General features: G+C 41.3%; 1 protein-coding gene across 8 annotated transcripts in view; it reads right to left on the reverse strand.

Annotated features, from left to right (window-relative positions):
• The window catches only part of Unc13b (unc-13 homolog B), a 187,830-nt gene that overhangs the window by 34,374 nt on the left and 129,327 nt on the right, over nucleotides 1-24,129 (reverse strand). For all 8 annotated transcript variants that reach the window (XM_050155897.1, XM_050155891.1, XM_050155893.1 and 5 more), the window contains one exon: nucleotides 990-1,036. In XM_050155897.1, the coding sequence (XP_050011854.1) occupies nucleotides 990-1,036 (47 nt within the window). The remainder of the gene's footprint in view (nucleotides 1-989; nucleotides 1,037-24,129) is intronic.

The raw sequence follows: 24,129 nt of genomic DNA on the forward strand, positions 1-24,129 counted from the left end.
GAGAGAGAGAGAGAGAGAGAGAGAGAGAGAGAGAGAGAGAGAGAGAGAGAGAGAGAATGTAGTAGCTAACTTTGTAATCTGTCTGACATTCTTCCCTGGCTAAGAGTGGGAGGAGGCAGCTGAGAAGCTGATGTCAGAAGCCTTTGTGGGGCAACAGGAAAGGGAAGGTAGGAGAACTAGATGGGCTGCTGGAGGCAGAGGCCCTGGGGGACACTTGAGCTCCTCTCCTGAGAACAATCAGTAGGTTATGGGTAGCAGTTGAGCTCTAAAATGACTCTGGTGCAATCACATGGGTCAGAAACAAAGCACAGACAGAACCCAGAGCTCAGAAGGGATGCCACTTGTGTCTTGACTGGAGTGAGATGTAATAAGTGACTCACAACTAGAACAGGACTGAGTCCAGGGAGTAAAACAATCAGCTACACCAAAAATGCAATAGGAAACAATTTCAGATGAATATATTTATTCTAATGCTTTTCTATATAAAAAGCACATCTCCACTATGACACGATAGATAAGAAACTACACATTCAGAGATGATTGTTCAATGGTTAAGAACACTGGTTCTTCCAGATGATTGTGGTTCAATTCCTAGCACCCACATAGTAGCTCACAACTGTCTATAACTCCAGTTCTGGGGATCCTACACCCTCACACACACAGGCAGAAAATCAATGCAAATATAAAATTGAGAGAGAGAGAGAGAGAGAGAGAGAGAGAGAGAGAGAGAGAGAGAGAGAGAGAGAGAGAAATTAGACAGGCAAGGATGTGAGTGCTAAAGTGACCTCTCCTGGTCCAAGAACTGTTACACAAAGTTCCTGCTTCAGCCTCTAAGGAGTGAGTCAGCAGCTCTTTCCTCTACCCCAGACAGCCATCCAACCCATGGTGGGACCTCTTCCTTTCCCTCCCACAATCCAGCATATGGAGCTCTCTCACATATCCCCAAAGAAAAGATGGAGTCCACAGGAAGCTTGCAGAGGACCACGTACCCGTCTGGGAGCCACTGAGGCATAGAGGAGTCACCATCATCTGAAATCTTTAAAAAGAGAAGAAAAAAGTTAGCTCATGGGAAATGGAAGAGTGCCTATGGGTTGGGCAGTGAGCAAAGTAGGTCATATGAACCATTCTGTGACAGAACCAATCTGAAGTCTAAGCCAATACCCTATTACCATGGGCATCAAATAGACTGCTGTCGTGAGCAGTACCTTCTCCACAGTAAACAGAAAGATCTCAGGGCTGAGATCCACTGGGAGAAGCTAGCTGCTGGAACTCTTACCTTCTTTATATAAGCAATTGGGAGACAGCAGGAGAAATGAATTTCTTGGGATCCCATTTATTGAGGTAAAAGGACAACTTGGTATAGCTTGGGGTCCTTGAACCTCAGGCTCACTATGTAAAGATAAGAATGAGTCTAGCCCCTACATTTTATAAACTATCTAGTAAGAGGTTATAGGGCAGATTAAATACTTGGGCTATGATTTTGGTGGATTTTACAGTACATGAAACTTAGGATAAGAAGTTGAAAACTGAGGTACCAAACAATCAAGAAAAAAACAGTTACAAAACCCCACTTTTTAAAGGTTTCTACATAAAACAAGAGCACAAAGCCAAATGAACAAGAAAAAATTTTAAGCAGTGCAGAGAAGAGAGAGTTCTAAAGTTAACAGGGGTCTCCAGGAAAGCCATCATGCAGGCTTTTGAATAACAAGAAATCAATACTGGCACGTCTGGGGCCTCCTAGTGAGCTTTGTTCCTTTTACCCCAACTGCCTTGGTCCTTAAATATCCTAGTGCAAATGAGCTCCAAAAGGGGGACAAAAATAAGGTGTTTATCTCTGGATGGAGTGACAGACAGAAGAGTATGAGGAGCTAAGACGGGCTAACGGGTGATGGAAAGGAGGGCAACAGTTCAGGTGGACTTAGGATTGGAGGCCCTCCTCTGTAAACACCTGCCAGGTTCCCCAAGCTTTAACCCATCTGTCTACTCCATCTCTATTCCAGCTCATCTGCCTCCCATCCTAGTCCTGGAGGGGAGGACAGTGGTAAGGGGAAGGCTAGGAATGTGCCAACAGGAGAAACAACAGTGGGTGAGAGCAATGGGGAACAAGTCTTCCAAGGATGCTGGGGCAGAGGCCGAGATCAGTGCATCCCTAGACCCTACCAACCAGGCCATATCTTCCCTCTGGAAGCAGCTACTGTACTGAAAGGATTCTTACCTCTTTTTTTTTTTTTTTAATTTTTGGAATTTGACATTTGCCAGAAACTACTTGGCTTCAGAAAACAGACAAAAAAAGTCTTTGGGAGCTAGGCCCAGATCGTGAACATTTCCTGTGCTCAGAGAGGGCAACAGTTTGCAGAAGCACAGAGCATGCATTCACAGCACACTGAAGGAGGGAGGGAGCAGGAAGAAATCTAGCCAATACTTATACAAGGTATGCTCACAGACGGAGATATACCTAAAGAAAAGTCCAGGTGAACATGAATCCTGTGCTTATAGGTTCAGAACCTATGAACAAACTCATCTGAACAGGATTCAGTGTTGTTAGAGCCAAAGTCACAAGCAACACAAATCCTCACTAAATTCAAGAGCCATAACTAACAGGCACAGGGCATTGGTGTTTCACAAGGCTTGCGATGGCCACACAACAGGTATATATGTTCAGAGGCTTATGCCCAACCAGAGGTCAGGGAGTTAGCTCAAAAGCATGAATGCACTTTCATACTTAGGGTTCAGACCCTAAATATATCTGTCGTAGCTCCTGAACTCAAATATAAAGTATGTGAACATGCTGGGCTCAGTCAGGGTTGGTTACAACATATGCCAGAGTTGGCAACAAGTAGGAAATGGACACACGCTGTGCAAACTAGGAGAAGAGGAGGGCAATCGAGTGTGTTGCAGTGTCAGACTGAATACAAGTGGAAGCACACACATGCTATATTGAATGTGCATCCATGACAGCACACACACATTCTTTCACTACGTTCCAGGGAACATGGCATGAGCACACACAGCAGAAGCATGCATACAAACTTCTGGAAAAACACGTTATCCAATGGGAACCACAGCTCAGAGGCACAGATCATGCACACATATACATACACACAGTAATCAGAGAGCAGTAGAAAATAAACAACAAAATAGGCTCAAATGACCAGAGGCACAACCTGAAGAGCTTCTTGCTTTCCTTCTGTAGGAGAAAAAGAGCAGGAAAAAAAAAAAAGGGCAGAAAGGTTAGTAGGTTCAGTTCTATTGCAGGAATCCAAAAGAATGGCAGCTAATCCTAGAGGGACATGGAGAAGAGGGACTCTGAACATTGGGGGAGGCCATAAAGGACACCTGACTGACTCCCAGAATCCTTACTTCCTGTGTCGGCTGGTCTGGTTTTTAGTCTGAATAAACAGGGAGTACTTAATGCAAAGGACAAGGTCTGCTTGGGGATTCCACTTGTCCTTTTCCTCTCCCAAAGCAGTCTGTGTTCAGAGTCAGGGCTGCCAAGACTCCTGCAGGCAGCACAAGCTGCTAAGCACATAGTACCTTCTTTCTGCAAAAGCCATATGAGCTAACTTCATCTGTATATAGCTCCTCAAAACCTAAGCTTGGTGGCTGAGCCCTTTCCATTTCACAGTGCAGACTTGGCTGTGGACCTGGGCATTTTTCTCCAGACTAAATAAGGCCCATAAGGCCTTATTTGGCCCATAAGGCTGGGCCAAAGTAGGACCTAGAGTTACAGCCAGGATCAAGATATTGAACATGGAAAGACCTTGGAGTGTCAACTGCTCTAACAGAAATCACAGTGATCTGAATACTAAAACTATGACTCCAATCTCAGGTTTGATTATTATGTATAAATCTCATAGCAACACTCCAAGGGAAATGGACATTTTTAGACTGGCCAAGCAAGTCACAGCAGAAGACAAAGTCTCCTTTTCTACTCATCAGCGACTATGCTGCTTTACAGGACCACATGTGGCCAGGCCCACAGGCTTCCTTCTCTATGAAATCATCTGACTAGGCCCTTCCACTTTCTTGTCTCTTCATATGAAAAGTCCATCACTATCATACTGCAAATAGAAGAAACTAATTTGTAAGTTATCAGTTCTATTTCTGATGGCCAAATGGATCACTTGTTTAGAGAGAAGAATGAATTCTGTAATAGGAATCCTCCACAATAGTGTGGCACCAGGAAGGTGAGTGAGGATTGAAAGATAAGTTCTTCCTGGAGCAGGAACAGGACTCTTTCACATCCACATCACACCCTTCTGAGGATACTTTTTCTCTCTGAATAAGAAAATTAGGCAAGAAATACTTTGACCCTAAAGACTCAAATTGAAAATATTTTTCCTTCTCCACTTCTTAAACACAGCCTAGATATCATACCATATTCTGATTACCCCCTCCCTGCCATTGGTTTCTCCAAAATTTTATTCTCAAGACTAAAATATAATCAATTTCAGGTGAGGAAATGGCTCTGTGAATAGAATGCTGCTGCAGAGGCCGGAGGACTGGAGTTCAAATGCCCCAGACTCAAACAGATGCCAGACAGAAAGATAGCCCACCTTTAACTCTAGCACCTGGAAGACAGAGATGTGGGATCTTTGGAACAACCTGGTTTGCTAGACTAGCTATATTAGCAAGTTCTGGGTTCATTTGAAACCCTGCCTCAATGACCAAGGTGGAAAGTAATCAAGACTCCTGACATTAACCTTAAGCCCAAGAATGTGTACACACACACACACATGTAAACACACAAACACACATAAATTTTTAAAATATACAATAAGCTGACAAAGCCATCAAGGCTCTTAAAGATTTGATCCTAATCCCCAAATTTTCTTCTACCACCTACTTTCATGGACTTTACAATCTCATTTTCTCACATAGTCAAAAATCCACATATTTATTTACTCATTCCATCTTCCAGGCTGACACAGCTTTTCCTGATGCCCATCCAGGTGGTAGTTAATTAAGTCCTACTAAGGCATCTAAGATCTTTTTATCTTTGTCCTCTTTTTAGTACTTATCATATCATGCTTTGACAAATTCCACCATCACACACATGAGAATATGACAAATGGATAGATGTGGAATCTCAGCTGGATATTAACAGTAGTTACACCACACCTTCAGATCCCTGCTTAACCTATTAACTGACTATTGCATAGCACCTGCATGACGCATGCTTAGTTTAAACTGAGGATGTTTTAAAACACACACACCACCACAAAATACCTCCTTTTTCCCTCCCCCACCACAGCCAGACAACTGGATTCTTCCTTCTTTTCACTCAGTAAATATGTGTTGTCATTTTAAAGAAAAGGGCCCCCAAAGTGAGTAGTGCTATTAGAAGGTATGGCCTTGTAGGAGGAAGTGAGTCACTGCTGAGGCAGGCTTTGAGGTCTCATATATGCTCAAGCCATGCCTAGTATCACAGACCACTTCCTGTTAGCTTCTTATCAATATGTAGCCAGCACCATTTCTTCTACACACCTCCATGTCCTGTGATGATGATAATGAACAAAATTTCTGGAAAAGTAAGCCACCCCAATTGAATGTTTTTTCCTTTATAAGAGTTGCCGTGGTCGTGGTATCTCTTCACAGCTGTAGAAATCCTAACTAGTACAGTATGGGCTGATAGTTCAATGCTCTGTAGTCTTAACTCCTAACTATCTTTTGACATTTTTTTCCTGATATGTATTCTAGAATGCCACTGACCTAATCCATACCCTCATTGCCTCTCATCAGGACTACAACAAGAAACTCTATGCTCACCTCCCTTTGCACTGGACATGGTCCTCTCCAATTTATACTTCATAATCTATTTCAAACTGTTCATCACAGTTTTCCTTTGCTTGGCAGCATCAGTGGCTCACCATGCCTTATTACAACATATACTTCAAAATTTTAAATTTTGACACCATTGTAACTTACCCTTCTGCCTTCCATCTGTATCTGTCCCATTTGCAAAAGTCTTACTGCATGCTGCCCACTGAATGCCTGCAAATCTCCCTCTCAAGCTCATGGAACAGACCAGAGCTTATTCTTCATGATTGAGATCAAATATTAAAACCTCTATGAAATTTCCTTATTTGACTTCTAAGGGCAGAATAAGCTATCTCTTCATCATGTGTCAATAGCCCTCACTCTTTTGTGTGGACTCTTCTGTGGCAGTACATTATCAATAGTATGTTTCATTGCAGTTGTCTGTATAAATATCTCCCTTTATACTTCTTGAGAACTGTGGACTTGTGCGTATGTGTGTATAATTGTATACACATGTATGTAGATGCCAAAGGTCAAGGTTAGTATTTACCTTAATCATTCTACACATTACTTTTTTAAAAAAAAAAATCTATTTATTTGTGCGTGTATGTGTAAATCATGCAAGTATTCACAAGTACCATGGCATATATGTGAAAGTCAGAAAAATTTGTAGGAGTCAGTTCTTTCTTTCCATCATGTGAGTTCCAGAGACTAAATTCCAGGTTGTTAAATTTGGTGGTACAAGCTTTTATCCACTGAGCTATCTTGCTGGCCTTTTACATTACTTTTAGAGATAGGGTCTTTGCCGAACTTAGAACTCAAAATTTGGCTAGACTGGTTGGCCAGCAAGCCCTAGAGAGCCTCCTCTTTCTGCCTCCACAGTGCTGGGATTACAGGGGATGTGCCTCAATGCCTGGTGCTTTATGTGAGAACTGAGAATCAAACTCAGATCCTAAAGTTTGTAAACATGCATTGTACCAAGTAAGCTATCCACCAGCCTGAAAACTGTGAATTTATTGAGAACATCTTGTGATCAAGGAATCTATGAACTTCTTGAGAATAAGCACTATATATTTGTGTAGTGATAAGAGCAGCGGGGCTGCGTCCTCGGCACCCGGCCGCCCGCATGGCTAGCTTATGCCCGAAATAATTACACGGAAACTGTATTCTTTTAAACACTGTCTGGCCCGGCTAGTTCCAGTTTCTTATTGGCTAGCTCTTACATATTGATCTAACCCATTTCTAATATTCTGTGTAGCCCATGAGGTGGCTTACCAGGGAGGATCTTAACCTGCATCTGTCTGGTGTGGGAGAATCATGGCGCCTCGACTCAGCTTCTTTCTCCCAGAATTCTGTTCTGTTTACTCCACCCACCTAAGGGTTGGCCTATCAAATGGGCCTAGGCAGTTTCTTTATTAATTAACCAATGAAAGCAACAGATTAGAAAGAAATCATTTCCACATCATATTTGATCTTCCCTTTTTAGCCAGAAGGCTTGGCAAACCTAAGTATTGTATTTAGCAAAAGGAATCTAGAAATTTCAGGACTTAGAAAACAAAATTTTTTAAAGAAAGGAAGGAAGGAAGGAAGGAAGGAAGGAAGGAAGGAAGGAAGGAAGGAAGGAAGGAAGGAAGAAAACCTCTCTTGTCCAGGACCAAAGAAAATATGTTAGAAGCCTGTACCATTTTCAGAGGGAGAGGCAGAAAAATCAGAAGTTCAAGGCTATACTTAGCTACACAGTGGACTGAATGTCAATGTAGTATATATAAGGTTGGCTTGAAAAAAAAAAAACCAAACTTTTTAAATTAAAAGTTGACAGGGAGGACTCATCAATAATACATTTAAGCAGAGATGTGGAGGAAAAGAATAAAAATAACATTTTGAGTCCTTAAAGAAAAGTATTTTAGGTCTAATGCATGCACGTGTAAGTCTCAGGTGAGAACAAAACTGGTGTGGGAGAATAGCAAGTTTTCAATGAAGAGCCAGTTCAAGCCCCCAAAAGACCTCTGGCTTTCATTCTGGGTGAAAGAAAAAAAATTACTCAATGTTTTGAATAAGAAGCAATGCAACCTTTTATAACAACGACTCTGATTGCTATTTAAAAACAGACTATAGAGAGACAGGAGTTTAAACAAGGAGACCAGTTAGACTACTGCAATAATCTAGATGAAAGAAAATGTGTCCTAAACAGAAATGAATGTCATGGAGGCAGAGATCATTGCTTAAAATGTAGATGATAGGTTAGCAGGATGGCTCAGCACAGAGTTAAACCCCTGGGACCCATATGCTAAACACAAAGAACTGACCCCTGTAAGTTGTCCTCTGACAGATGCACATGTACACACACAAACAGAGAAAGAAAAAGAGAGAGAATAAATCAATTAATAAAGATGAAGGTAGAGGATGCATAATTTACTAATGGATAGGATGTTAGTTTTCTGAGAAAAAAAGAAGTCAGGAATGACCACAATTTACTGACAAGGAAAATTAGATAAAAACAGAGTTGTTGGGGAATTGAGGCAAAAGATCTAGAGTTTGGTTTGGGATGTGCTCTGTCTGAGACACCTGTTTACTTCCTAATAATAATACTGAGTAGATATGGAGTGGTATTTGTGGAAGATGTTTGGACTTGAGCTGTAAGTCTCAGAATGACTATAAAATCCATAAGGTTAGAAGATTATCATTTCAGAGGTGAATATGAACAGAGAAAGGCAAGGTTGAGCCGTAGGGTGCTACAAAGTTGTAGAGATTAAAAAAAAAAGATAGGCAAGCATAATTTGAAACCAATGACAAAAGAAAATTACAACGATAAAGAGCCAGACAGTTTTTATGGAAGCCAAGTAAAGAGTCATAAAAGAATATGATCAAAGAGGAGGAATGTTCAGGAACAAACCCTACTCCCATGCCCAGTTCATGTCAGATAAATGTGCTAAGGCTATTTTAGAGGAAACAAATAGTTTAACAAATTATGCTGGGCAAAGAGAAGTACATAATGCATAAGAGTGAGGTTGGACCATTCTCTGCACCATGAATACACAACTATGAATGGATCACAGACCTAAATATACCAACTAGAACTATAAAACTCTCCAAAAAACAAAGGATTAGGGGCTGGGGAAATGGTCCAGTCAAGTGTCTGCTGTGTAAGCATGAGGACCTGAAGTCAGATCCCCAGCATCTGTGAAAAAGCAAAGCATGCTGGGAATCTGAATGCATGCCTTTGATCCCAGCACTTGGAAGGCAGGGGTAGGTAGATCTCTGCAAATAAGAGGCCAGTCTGATCTACAGAGCTAGTTCCAGGACAGCCAAGGCTACACAAAGAAATCCCATTTCAAAAACAAACAAACAAACAAAGCAGAACACGGTAGCATATATCTGTAATCTTAGTGTGGGGTGTGGTGTGGTAGAGACAAGCTGATCCTTAGAGTTCACTGGCCAGAGAATACAGCTAATCACTGAGCTCCAAACTCAGAGAGATCCTGTCTCAAAACATATGGTAGAAATTAATAGAATGGAGTTTCTTAACCTTCCTAATGCTGTGACCCTTAAATACAGCTCCTCCTGTTGTTGTAATCCTCAACCATAAAATTAATGTGATGCTACACACACAAGCACACATATAACACACACACACAAAATATTAACCTTTAGGATTTTGTATTAAACCATGGTTTCTTAGTCATGATAATCACAAAAAAAATGCTGATAAACTGAATTTTATCAAAACTCAAAACTTTTGTGTGCTACCCAGCTCCATAGAAAGACTTCTTAAAGTAACAAAATTTTTACCAGAAAAAAAATGTTTCCCTAGACAACATCAAGAAAATAAGGCTGAGCAGTGATGGCACACGCCTTTAATCCCAGCACTCAAGAGGCAGAGGTAGGCAGATCTCTATGAGTTTGAGGCTAGTCTGGTCTACAGAGCTAGTTCCAGGACAGCTAGGGCTGTTTCACAGAGAAACCCCCATCTCTAAATAACAAACAAAAAAACACCAAAGAAAAAAACAAAAAAATAAAGAAAATGAACAACATATAAAATCACATAAATATTTACAAATAATATAGCTGGTAATGAATGTATTTATATCCAGAACATTCAAATAGCTTGTATACAACTTAATAACAAGAAAACATTTTTTGAATGTGCCAGAAATTTAAGTGACATTACTTTAGTAATATAAAGAACCAATAAACACATGCAAAGGTGTTTAAAAAAATCAGACACTATGGAAATGCAAATCAAAACTTCACTGAGAAACTACTTCACAACCACAAGAGTAGTCAAAAGGACAAATACTGTTGCCAACACTAGTCTGAAATTAAAACCCTATGTTGCTGTTAGAGATATATAATAGTGTAACCACACTAGAAAATACTTTCATATTTCCCTAACTTGTCAAACACAGAATTACCACAGGAAACAGCAATTCTACTTCTGAGTAAAAAAATCTAAGAGAATAGAAAACATATCCAATGTGGACATGGTGCAGTAAACCTATAATCCTAGCAGTCTGGGTACTGACTCAGAAGGAAAACAAACATATTCACACAAAACTGATACACACTCCAGTGTTCACAGCAGCATTGCTTTGTTGTTTTTGTTGTTGTTGTTTGGTTTTGGAGACAGGTTTCATTGTGAAACAGTCCTGGCTGTCCTGGAACTCGCTTTGTAGACCAGGCTGTCCTCAAACTCACTGAGATCCGCTAGCCTCTGCCTCCCAAGTACTGGGATTAAAGACATGCGCCACCATTGCTGGTGCATTATTCTTGAGAGCAAGAAGTGGTAACAATTCTCCAAATGACTATCAACAGAATGTGCACCCAATAAATATTACTCAGTCCCAAAAAAAATGAAGCCTGATATGTGCAAAACTACTAGTGACTAAAAAAAATGCTAAATAAAAGAAACCAGACACAAAGTGTCTGCTATTATAGGAATTCATTTATGGAAACTGTGCAGAAGACACACAAAAAAGTAGATTAGTAGTTATCAGAGGCTGAAGGCAAAGGGGTGGGAGACTGGTTGTCAATGGGGATTCTTAAGGTGTTAGAAATGTTCTTATATTAGATAATGGATGGTTTTATAATCATGTAAACAAACAAACAAACAATAGGAATGCCAGACCACCTTTGAAGGGATGTAAGGGCAATTTTAGGATATGTAAATTACTATACTAAAACTCTCATAATAAAAACAAGAAAATGTCTACCAGTTGTGTCTGGTTGCTGACTGACTCATCAGGAGGAGGATTAAAGACTGACCAGCAGTTTAAAGTATGGCAGTCATTTCCAGACTTTCTTGGCCCAGCCGGTCTCCTTCAAGCTTTAAGGAGTTGTAAAGGTGAACTGCTTTGTCAACACAGTGTTTCTGTTGCTGTGCAAAGAAATCATTTCTGGATGTTCAAGGAAGAAAAAAAACTGACTTCAGAATGAAGAAGAAAAGATCCTTTATAGACGGGGAATTATAGAAAGTGCTGTGGGCTGTTGAGGAATGAGAAGATGCGGCAGGCTGACATGGTGAATGCTGTGCCTCGGGTCAGAAGGAAACATACATACGCGAATACACTGAAAACAGAAAAAGCAAGGACAACTGAACGACAGAAGTTTCCTTTGGGGAGGGGCACAGTGGAACAAGAAAAGATAAACCCGAGACCAGTAATGACAAGTAAAGGAATTTGGATTGTTTTATACAGATATAAGTTAGAACAGCTCTAGAAGTATTTGAAAAAGTGGCATGATTTCAATTTTTTTCTTTCTAAATTGAATTTTATGACCTGGCATTACCATTCACATTATTTAAATCCTTAAATAATGAAGAGGTATATAGTGTATTTAAAATTTTTTAAAAAAAATCTCCATTCTATTCCACTAGTTTTTCACCCAATAAACCTTCTCCCAAGGAGAACAATATATGGCCATGTGCTACTTATCATTTGAGTGAACAGCAGGCTACATATGAGAATGTTGTATGTCATGTGGTCTAGGTCTACTGTAGACAATACCATCTAGGTTTATGTATGTATACTTTTGTGCTAACACAATAAGGAGGTTACCAATAGTGTCTTTCTCCGGCTGCATTTCTGTCAAGTAATACATGACGATACCAGTTTCTCATGTATCTTTCCCTCAGTATTATCTACTACAGCAGGCTCTATGAGGGTGAATATTTTCCCTCTCTTATAGAAATGGAAGGATCTCATACATACCATTCTGCACTATGATTTTTTTTCCAGGTTGACAAAACTTAGGTAGCTTTCCATTTGAATAATGAGCTACCTCACTTTTTTTATAGCTACATGGCACTGCATCCCATTGTTTATGTGTGCCAAAATTTTATTTCATTATATGTTTAAAGGACATTTAGGTTGCTTTCAATCCTTACTATTAAAAACAATACTTCAAAAATAGCCTTGTACATATGCCACTTCCACATGTAAAAATGTCTGCAGGATACATTCCTGGAAGTGAGGCTGAGGGCTCAAAAGGTGTGTATATTTATAACATTGATACATTTTTCCAAATGCTTTCCTTAGAAGCTACATCATCCCATCCCATCAGCAATGTATGAGTATCTGATCCTTACACCTCTGCCAGTAAGATATGTTTCTCCATTTTCATTTTGTCTTAGGAAACCGAATCAGGTTATATGCAAAACAGGATAACCCCATTTACATTTAAGATTGGATAAATATAGCATATGCTCTTTGGATAAATTTAATTTTGATTGGAAGAAGAAAATGTAAAACCACGTATTTCCACACTGCCTAGAAACAAATTCTTTCATTTCCTGCTGTTAAGAAACACATTTCATTTTAGTTCTCAGGTATTTGGGGAAAGCAGAAGGGGAATATGGAGGGCAGCTGGGCCCTTGGGCAGGGCCAGTATTATAAGCAGGTAGCTGCTGGGTGCTCTGTGTGGGCAAGGCCAGAACTAGGATGGCGACAGGGAGAGGCGGAGGTAAGGAAATTTCCAGTGGCCATGAAGAAGCACCATCAACTACCAGAAAGAAGTATTTTAAAATACAACATAGGATTCTTTTTCTCTGGCACCCAGGAATAAACGTGCTTTATTTCCCATTTTTGCTTCCCACGTCTACGACTGCAGCCTACTGTGGCCCAAATGTTCTGGTCTCTTTGGAAAGTCTACTTCCCATGGTTCCCTAATAGACTGGAAATGTCCTAAGGACAGAGACTAGAACTTCTTCTACTACCTTAGCATTCTCTTTCCTTCTATTTCCCATAGATTTTCTTAAGGTATGTATTAAAGCAGTTTACACTGATTCAAGCCACAGACCAACCCCATCAGCAGACGAATGCCATACTGAGTCAGCTGGAATCCCACACAGAAACTCAGAATACCTGAGGGGATGTCTTCTACTGAAAGATGGCTTGCCGTCTGCACTAGCTCTTGCAAAAGTTTTTTCTGCTTCAGTCTTTTCTCTCTCAGAACATTTTTAAAATTGTTGATACACTTGTTGAGGTAAATGGTCTCTGCACATACTTGTTCTAAACTCAGTTTGCTTTGATCAGGAGAGTCAGGCCTGGAACAAGTCTCATTTCCCAGACATGGGGCTAGAGGGAAACTGAGTAATGAGTTTGCAAGAGGTGAGTTATTAGAAGCAAGAGAGACGTGGCTTGGGTCTTGAGGTGTCTGATCACCCTGTGTAGAGATGCCTACTCCACCAGAGACCACACTGAGAAAGCTCTCACTCCCCTGACTTCCAGGACTCTCCACTGAACAATCATGCGCTCCTCCTGAACTTGCTGTCCTGAGAAGTCTATCACTGTTCTCTGATTGGGAACCACTTTCGTTGCTTTCCAGGTCCTCAGGACTGATGGATTCATTGTTCTCCAGCTTCTGAAACACCCCCTGAAGAGCCAAACGAAAGTGGTGGATTGCTCGACTCAGTTTAGTTGAGTGAAATTTAATTTCTACATCCTCATCCTCCTGGGAGCCACTTAGAATACAGGAGGACTTATCAAAGACATCCTTAAGGACCTGGGTAGCACAGTTCTCTTCTTCATTCAGGTCAATATGAACCATGTTACTGAAAGTCTCTGGCCCTATGATCATTTCTTCCACTGTGCTATCAGAGCTCAGAGTTGTAAACCTTCTAGATTTGTCTGCCAAAAGGTCCTCCAGCTGCCTTGAGCTCAGAATATCAAGACCAGCTTCACAGCCTAGAATTGTGTCCTCTGCATTTACCCTCTCTGCTTTCAGTGAGCTGGACAGTGAAAGGCAACTGCTGTCCTTGCTTTTATCGCTGTAGTCAGTTTGTGGTTTTGTTACTTTACATGCTTCACGTTCTTGGCTGCCCTGATTGAAAATCTGTGATTTTCCACAATCTTCCTCTTTTGACATTAACACCGAGGAAGACTCCCCAAGTTGAGAGAGGGGAGATAGTTTGGCACAATGATCATTGATTACCCGGGATGCTCCTGATGTTCCTACATCATCCTGCAGCTTAGACACATCATCCTGTTTTGCTAAACCATTCTTTGGTGGGAAGCAAAGGCCTTGCTGCTCAGAAACCTGGGGTCCTCTATGTTGATTCTGAGTCCTCGTCTGGTATGGTCCCATCATGTATCTTCTGTTCCCTGTTTCCATCTGAAGAGCTGGTTTACCCTGGTTTAAAGAGTTCCAACTATGGTCTTGAAGTTGTTGCAAGCATGATAGAGAGTCCTTTGTGGGATTCTTACACCCTTGTGGCCATATTGGCTCTTCTCTGGTAGCAACCCTGACCCCCACACTCTGCAAGAGGATGGATTTCTGCAAAATGAGATCCCTGTGCTCTAGATGGACAAGCTTCACCACAATAGGCCGGGGAGCAGGAGCTGTGCCTGCCCTATATGCCTCTCTGACGTACCTGTTGCACTGCACACCATTAACACAGAGGTGCTTAGCTAGGAAGCTGTCCACTAGCTCCACAGTGTTTTCCCCATCATGTTCAGGAAGACCATATAGATAAAGAATGGCTTCCTCTCTGGATCTTTCTACATGGGGTTCCTGGGCCTTTTCCCCATCACACACCTTGGCCAGAGAGCTGCTACCCACATGCAAACCTTCTATTTCACTCAATACTGAGTCTACACAGCTAGACACTTCATCCACAGAGCCCCGAACTTGGCTCAAGTGCTGTCGCAGCTCAGCAATCTCAGACTGAAGACGACTGATACCTTGCAGCTCTCTGATGATATAATCTACTACATCTCCCAAAGGTTCTTGCTGTCCATGGCTACAGTTTTGGCCAGGGTCTCTAGACAAAAGGAGCCTGGCTTGGTTTTTCTCTGAAGGCTCTGAACAGCTGGCAGGTGAGAGTTCCTGAGAATCAGACCCTGAAACACAGGCAGCAGAAGTCAGAGGAAGCTGGTTGCTGGTTTGCTGCTCAAAGATGCAAAGCTGGCCCAGGTCCCCATCTCTCTCTCCAGCAGTGGTGGAGTCTGTTGACTCACAGCAAGGGGGCAGGAAGTTGTCTTCTGGTAAGGATCCAGTAGGACCTGCGGACTTGCTCTTGACACCACATATAGTCTCTGCCCTAATCTTATCTGGTGAGAGGCTAGATGAAGGTCCCAACGTGAGCATGATTTCTTCCTCAGACTCTCGCAACAATCGTTTCATTTTCCCCCTTGGGAGAGGTGCTGGTTCTTTGTTTCTGTCTCTTATTTCTTGTTGGGATGTTTAATAAGAATTGCCTTAGAAGAGCCTGTCCTGCGTTTTCCTTTTCTTTCTTCCTTCTTTATTCTTTTTCTTTTCTTTCTTTTTTTGATTGGTTTTTAGCAATTATTGCTAGTTGAGGTCTTTGGCTTAGCCCACAGTGCTGCCTGGAATGACCTCATGTATGGGTATCAAACCTGACACAAGCCCCTGGTTCCTGGCTTGGCTCTTATCCTGTAGCTCATGAAAAAGAAAAATAGTACACTCAGATCAGAAAGAAACAGGAAACTTAAATCAGACCAAGCTTTCAAGCAGGATAAGAACAATGCCTTCAAAGACAGTAAGAATCTACCCTGACCAGCCTTAAAGGCTATAGGTATCCCTGCTCTTTCTTTGGCTCCCTTTAAAATATTGATTCAAACCAAATCAAGTCTTTTATGCTCTTAACAAGTACAAAGGTATCAGTATTGAGACAAGCTCCTGGGATGAGGATAAGTTGAGGTCAATTAGTGACTTCTTACTTGAACCTTCACAATATTCAGCATTAGACTCTGACTCAGGGATGATTGTGTAGATGTTTAACCACCATGCACACAATGAAAAGACCAACACAGGACGTTTCTTTCTTATCTATTTTGTTTTTCTGATGAGGATTCAGATAGCAACCATTCACTTGAAAAAGAAACCATGGCAAGTATTTCAGATTGAAGGAAGAAAAGTACCACTACAACTAATTCCAGAATACAGTGGTAAAGTACAGGTGTAGCACTGTTCAGAACTCAGATGGCAGTCAACATACTTAAGTCTAATGGGACAGACAACTAAAGGCCCACAAATAATAGACTCACAACAGAGTCAGATGGAAGCTCAGGCTCAGCCTGGAGCAGCACAATCCATATTCTGATTCAGTTTTTCTGGGACTCAAGAGACCATATCTATGTGATTGTGTTGCTTAAGTCTATCCTCCAAGGCACTATAGCTATGTGACTGTACTGCTCGGGTAATAGGGATGCTAATCCTCTGCTGCCTTAAAGAACAAAGCTGACCTAACAGCTACTCATTTTCAAGAAAAGTCACCATCTACAATTAGTCTATGGAGCTAAAATTTAAAAGCACTGTACCTCCCTGGAGTGAGAAGCAGCAGAAGTCATAGGACTTGGGATAAAGATGTGCTGGTTCTTTTACAGGAGATAACTAGGTCAAGAATTAAGAGACAGAAACTACATGAATTCTTATTTCCTAGCTCCCTGCCATCTTGACAGCTCCTATGAGAACTCTATTTTAACAAGGAACCCCTCACTTAAGTATTTTGTGAGGCCACAAACAAGTCCAATCCACCCACTACTGCTTTAACCTGTGTTATAATTTAGAAAATAGTGGCGCATAGCATAAGAGAAAGATGTCATCAACAAAGTTCAGGTGGAGGGTTTTTTATTTTTTTAATTGGGGAAAGTAAACTGGAAAAGGGGGGAGGGGAAAAGGGAATCTAGCCCCTGGGGACAGGAGTGGCAGAAGGGAAGAGAGAGAGAGAGACAGACAGAAATAGAGAGAGATGGAAGGTGGGCAGGGCCCTTTGAAAAGGGAATGTAGTGAATGTGCACAGGAGGTTCTCTTAGCTACAGCTGAAGACAGAGCCCTTCAGAACCCCAAGGGCAGGCCAGTACAAATGCCTGAATATTAACACCCTGAGTTTCAAGAAGCCAGGTTAATAGCAGCTTCTCCCTGTAAACAAACAAAACCCTTCAAACTTTCTTTCACTGCCTCTCAAAGGACTGAATTTAACAATTACCTGTTGGGCATACACGTTCTGAAATGGCACCAAATTCATTCAGCCATTCTGGCTTTTAGGCTTCAAAGCAAAAGATAAGTTCAATGTACTACCTGAGGATTAACCAGCCACTCTGCTCAGAGCTCAACAGACTATCAGAAAAAGGGCAACCTGTGAAGCCAGGAGACTCAAGTCAGCCTTCTTCCTCAGTCTCTCTTTGCTACTAATGAATGAAATTACAGGGGCCATATAGAAGACCCATCTGATCTCCAAGTCAATTTGAATTAATAAATACATAAAGGAGATGCCAGGTATTAAGCTAAATGCTAGGAATATAAGAAACAGTCTCTACTCTTAATATGTTACAGTTAGGGGGATGAGATTCCGATGAGAATGAATAACAATATGAAATGATATATAATACTGACAAATTGTAAACAAAAAGTATTTATTATAGGAGTGAAATATACAAAAGAAGCAATGCATAAAACCAGGACAGGTATAGGCCACAGAGAATACTTCCTTTGGCGAATCCTCTGCTTCAATCTAGGCCTCCAGCTGCCATCAGAGTGCTTATGCTACCACTCTGCCTGTCTCGCTGGCCTGTTCACTGTGGTCGACTCTCTAACTTCCTGCACTCACTCTGAAATGAGCATTCACTTTTTCCCCCTGAGGAATGCTTGGTGCTGGGAAAAATAAGCCTCTCCTTCAGGAGCTATCTGTATTTGAAAAGAAAACATAGGAAAAGAAAGTGAAGTAACTAGATTTAATGATGGAAATCTAAGACTTTGGGCCAGGAGTAGATACTTAAATTACATTCCATCAGCACCAACCTACTACAGCCAAGTCAAGAGAAACACTCCTCAGTATTCTTAAATGGCTGATTCATTTACTCTTCTCTCTGACTTATAAAGTAAACATGATTAAGGATGTGACTAGCTCTTGTAATAAAAATAAATAAATACCTCTGACCCAAATCTTGGCTTTAAGGAAACAACCAGGGACCTCTGGGAAACAGGCAAGGATTCTATGAACATATATCAAGCAATCTTTCAATTCTGTGAAACAATCCTAGAGGGCAGCAGGAAGTCTCCTCCCATCAAGGCTACATGATCCCTGGGCCATTTACTAATTATGCTGTAAGGTGATGTCGTGAGGAGTGATTCTAGGGCCAGTCCCCAGGTAGGGGGACTCTTAAGATGTCCATCTTTGCAAAAGAATCAATTCCTAGAGTATCTTTTCAGAAGAAAGAGCTCAGGACCCAAAGTATAAAGAACAAGATTAGTACAAAGAAATGAGAATGCCCTAGACCAAGGCCTAACCTAGACCCAGTCCTGCAGTTTCTAGGATGTACTATCTCTCAACATTCTTGTGGTCTACCTATACTAATGAATTCTCTTGTTTGGCTATTAAAGTATTTTTTTCTAAATTTTTAACTTTAAAGTATTTAGATGGGATAAGTACCTTAGCTTCTCAAAAGCCCAATTACCTAAGATTATACCCTTGAGTCAGAAGAATATCCTTATTGTTACTAAGTTCTTGCTTATGGGCCCAGAATTGATATGAACCATAAGAACATAATAAATTTTCTTCATTTATGTTCAAATTCCTAGTACCTAGAGTACAGGACCTCACTATGAAAAAGCACTGGGACTGGCACACAGTGAGATCTCAGTACCATGAGGAATTGATGGTATAACTGGATTAGAATGCAGTCTCCTGTTTAGTCTGATCCTCCTCTGTTTCCACGACAACATGAAAACTTCAAGGTTCAGGTTTCCTTCTAGATTAATGACCAACAACCTATTTCCATTGTAAAACTCAGCTGGAAATCTCTTCCCAGTAGCATGTATTCACAATTTTCCAGAACTTATTTAGGACAAAAATTACCAGGGTATCAGTTAGCTATTATCTCCCTAGCACATGAGACTGGTGGAGAGAATCCCCACTGCTGTTGTGGGCTGTTGAAAGGGCTCACCTGCCCTTTCAGCAAGAAAAGCTGCCCTGATCCTAGCGAAACTATAAAAAAGTAAAGAAAGCATGTAAAATTAATCTTAATATGTATTATTTAACCCCAAATTCAAAATATTATTACAACATGTAATCAATAAAAAATATCATTAATTATATATTTGTATTCTTTTTTATACTAAATCCTTGAATCTCATATTTTACATCTTATTTTCCAGAACATCTCAAAGCAGACTAACTAGTTGGGCATGGTAGCACACATCTATAATCTAAATATTTGTATATGTGTATACACATGCAGAGGTGTACATATGTCAGGGAACATGTGGGATTTGGTTCTCATTTTGTGGGATCTGAGGATCAGACTCAGGTCATTAGACCTAAATGTAAGTGCCTGGTCCACTCCTCCCACTTAGGAGACAGAGATGGGGGAAACAAGATTTCAAGGTCATCTTCAGCTATATACAGTTCAAGGACAATCTGAGCTACATGAGACTCTGTTTCAAAAAAAAATCAAAGTAGACTAAACAGTAACGTGTGGCAAGTGGTTACCATCTTGGACAACATGGACTTAGAAATCTGGGGTAGGAAATACTCTAGATAGCCTCTGAGTGCAGAGAAGAGTGTCATCACAGTGACAGTGAACTGTTTCTTTCGCTCAACTTTTTACCTGTTTACTTTAATCCTAGCTGGAAGTAGCTCATTTCTGTTTGTGGACCAGCTCACTTCTCCTTAACGCTACAAAGAACCAAATTCAAGTCCTAATTGCAAAAAATGAGACCCCTTTTTTCCCTCTCAATCCAACCATTTGTCAATATCCTGTAGCTCTGTGTAGCTTCTTTCCAATATTCTGGAGAAAACTACAGGACAAACATTGTTACTTCAGCAGAAGCTATCTATTGACATGGAAGGTTTGGAGACCTTCAGTGAGCAAGAGTGTAATCTTAATGCAGCTAGATGCACGGTCTACTAGAGGGGCAGATAATGATGGCAAAAGACTCATCTATTTAGAATTTTCAGTTTACATGATTCTCACATATTATTACAACCCTGTAAGGCAAGAAGAATTATTGTTTTGATTTCATAGAAGAGAAAAATAGAGCTTTGAGAGGGTAAATTAGACTTGATCAAGGTCACTAAGAAAGGCCAGGATTAAGTAAGTTTTCAATATGCAAAGTTAAGGCTTTTTGACTATACACATAAATAGACAAGTTATATGTATGTGTACATACATTCAAAGATGGAAAAGCTCAGGATGGACATTTGTTTATAAGGCATTTGTACACATGAGAGACATGTACATATCAGACTTGGACAGTATAGCCCCTCTCCACACATGTAAGAAAAAATATAGGAAGGTTTCTGAATATACCTAAGAACAGGAAGGTTACCTAAGTACATGTATAAATGCATAAATGGAGGGACAAATGAGCTCTATATATGAATTACAAAGAGGTAGAGATAAGTTTATATGTATATATAAATATACATTCATATACGATGGATAAAACGGTTGTCTATATGCAATGTATATACAGGAGAGGACCAGGTAGGTTAGTCATAAACACATATAGACATGTCAGGACAGAAGCTATGCACACATCCAATGGAATGGGCAGGTAGTTGTAGACATACAGCAGAATATACAGGAAGAATGGATGGCCAGATTATCAGCACACAAACACGTGTATGTGAAGAATCCACTCCAGTGCTGAGTATGCTATTTTTCACTCATTATAATGACCCCCACCAGCAACTTGGCTCAAGCAGTTATATAATTAATGTAGCTGTTCCATATTCCACCCACAAATGCTTTGCTTTTGTTCCTGCTTGTCGTTCAGAGTCAATCATATATTCAATATCACTTACCTTACTGCTGCAACCAAAATAAGGTTAAAGAAATGAAAAGGGGGAAAAAAAACCATTAAAGCCACAGATTCTCAAGTTTTAGAATGCAAGTGCTGCCTTTAAGAGGTAATCCATTTAGAAGCACTCCTTAGAATGACAGAGAAGCCACAGGACGAACTTTCTGAGCCACAGCACAGCCGCCTGCCCAACCGACAAACAGAGCCAAGGAGCTGTTATTCTCAGTTGCACCTAGCTGGCTGGCTCCTCCGTGCAAAGTTGATGATAGGAACAATGCCTAGCAGAGAAATCCCCTCAGTGAAGGCGGGGCAGGAGTCTGGTGGCTGCAAATCTAGGAATCCAGTCTGGTCCACACCTCTCTGCTGAGGGGGGATTCTGAAGACCAGGCTACTGAAGGCAACAGCAGCAAACTTCAACTGGATGTGGAATTCTAACTCAATCCTTTCCCGGCTTTGAGACTGAGAGGAAAGCAGGGCAGCTCCGGCTCCGCTTCTGCTCCTCCTCCTCTCCAGCTGCTTCCTGCCTGCATGCACTCTCCCATAGGGCACCAGCCCTCCTCACACGTTGCTGGCGCACACACCCCCTTCCCAGCACACTCACGCACACACAATCCTGCCAGCAAGCTCACTCACACACCCTTGGTGAGTGTCTCTCCCTGCTAAATATAGATCTTACTCTCTCTCCCCCTCCCCCATTTTCTTCCTTCTTTCCTCCCTATCCCTTCTTTCCTCTCTATACACCCCTTTCACATCTAAGCCATAGAATTTAAGAGACAGAAAACACAGAGGAGCTCCGAATCTCAGGGGGAACCCAGAATATGGCTAGTGCACAATACAAAGACAGTTTTCTCTTCTATTAAAATAAGCTCTGGATTAGCTCACGATATACAAGGTCTGTCACCAGCCTTTAGAGAAGCTGAAGGACAGGGGCAGTGACCAAGCGCAGTTTTCATCTCATGATGCCATTTTCTCGTAGTTCACATCCTGAACAGCTACTGCAAAAGAATTCCCTTAGGCTATGACATTATAGCAACAAGGGAGGAGGAGAAACTGAGGAAACCAAAATGGACTCTCAATTGCAGCAGTCAAGACCAAAGGCTGCTTCTGGAATCCAGAAATCAGAACTTGGCAACCCAAATTAATACAACATCAATCAAAAGCTGTCTAAGATGCAGAGTTCTATGTCCATGTTCCCCAATATCCCAGCTTGCCTTTACCAATGGCAGCCCTATCTCTATGGAGATTTTCTAGTCTAGTGGTTCTCATGTTGTCCTAATCCCAACAATTTCATAAGTCTATGCAGAACATACTACAAAATCAAGTGTCTATCTTCAGAGACAACCCAAACTGCTCACCGTGACATCATATCTGAGTATAATGCAGGTACCATTGAAGCTCTGGAACATAAAATGGCAGGTACATGAAACAGGCTCCCTTCGTACACTCTGCAGATACAGACAGGAAAACACTGCTTGCTATGCCTACCCCTGAACTGCCAGTAACAACCCAGTAGCACTGCTTCTCTTCAGCCTTCCCTGAACCTGGCACAATGAGGAAAGTCCTTCCTCTTCCTCAGGCCTCAGGTCAAAAACAGGGTGGCAAAACTGATTGATTCAGCATACTTAACTGATTCAGAATTTATCTCAAACATTCCTGTAACAATCCACAAAAGAATCTTGCCCATCTAACCCAAAAACCAGGTGGTAAGTCAATGGGCACTATCCTGAGATATGTCATTATAGGGCAGGCAGTCCTATATGAGAGATAAACAAAGCTTTGATTTATTTCATTTTGGCTTGTCTGAAGCAGAGTCTCATTTTGTAGCCCAGGCTAGCTTTGAACTTGCAATAATCCTCCTGTTTCTGCCTCCCAATGCTAGAATTACATGTTCCTGAGCCATCGTGTCTGGCTCAAAACAAGATTTTAAATCAATCATAATCTCCATATCTTATCCAAGATCTCAAGGAGAGAGGGGTGGTTTCAGAGCCAACATTTGCCTCATTTCTGCCTTCTTCCAATAACACTGATTTCCCCTCAGCCAAGGCAGAAAAATTAGATTCCAGAAGATGCTAAATAACCCATTTCTTAACCATCCACCTCATTATGCAGCCAACACTGACAGCAGAACAAATACCTCCTAACCCAGTTGGGAGTTGGCTGGATGACAGGAAAGATAAGGGCTGACAGCACAACTATAACCACATCTAAATACAGAGGAAGAAAATAACTTGAAAACTGTCAGATTTCAGTGGAAATCACAGCCAATTTACTGTGGAGTTTCCCAAGCTTGAGCCAGGAGAGGTACAGGGTTTAACACAAATAGAGGAAAGACTGATTAAATCAGAATTCCTTCCCCAGCTCTGCAGCCAAGCATAAGGAGTCAAGAGCAGTAACTGTCCTTTATGAGGTCTGGGTCCAGGCATTCTAAATTGAGGAAAAGCTCACACTATCAAGAACGAAGAAGATCCTCAGGGCCAGGGCATTGGCTAAGCAACCTATTTCTTCATGCCTTATCCACCAGTAGGATTTTAGGGCTTGCCCAGGGCCTCAAGTTCCCGAGGCCTCGGCCTGAGGCTAATGGACCCAGTCTAGTTCACCTGTACAAATGTGCACAGCCCCTCTCTTAAGCAGCTTTGGTTTTCTAGAAAAATGATGGCTCAGAGAATGGAAGATACGTTCAAGACATCAGGAAGCACAATAAAGTTATCTATCTCCCATTAGAACCTTCAAATTTCACATGAATTTGACCACAAATTATTCTTGTGCTTACCACTGCCCCCTGCTTGAGCAAGAGCAAGGATGATGTGATGGTTAATCCTGTCAACTTGCCAGGACTTAAAATCATCTGGATGACATTATCTCTGAGTGCCTCTGTAAAGGCATTTTTAGGTGGAAAGGCCTGCCCTTAATGCAAGTGGTACCATTCTTGGACTGATACTGAATAAAAAGGAGAAAGTAAATAGTGCGCCAGTGTTCATCTCTCCCTGCCTACTAGTAAACTCCATATGAGCAGCTGCTTCACACGAGCTCCTGCCACCACGCCTTTCTCACTATGACAGACAGACTGCATCCTCAAAGTATGAGCCACAATAAATCAATCCTTCCTGAAGC

The sequence above is a fragment of the Alexandromys fortis genome, unplaced genomic scaffold (genome assembly GCF_014885135.2).
Source record: "Alexandromys fortis isolate MF-2015 unplaced genomic scaffold, M_Fortis_MF-2015_v1.1 scaffold_92, whole genome shotgun sequence".
In the NCBI taxonomy this organism is placed as follows: domain Eukaryota; kingdom Metazoa; phylum Chordata; class Mammalia; order Rodentia; family Cricetidae; genus Alexandromys; species Alexandromys fortis.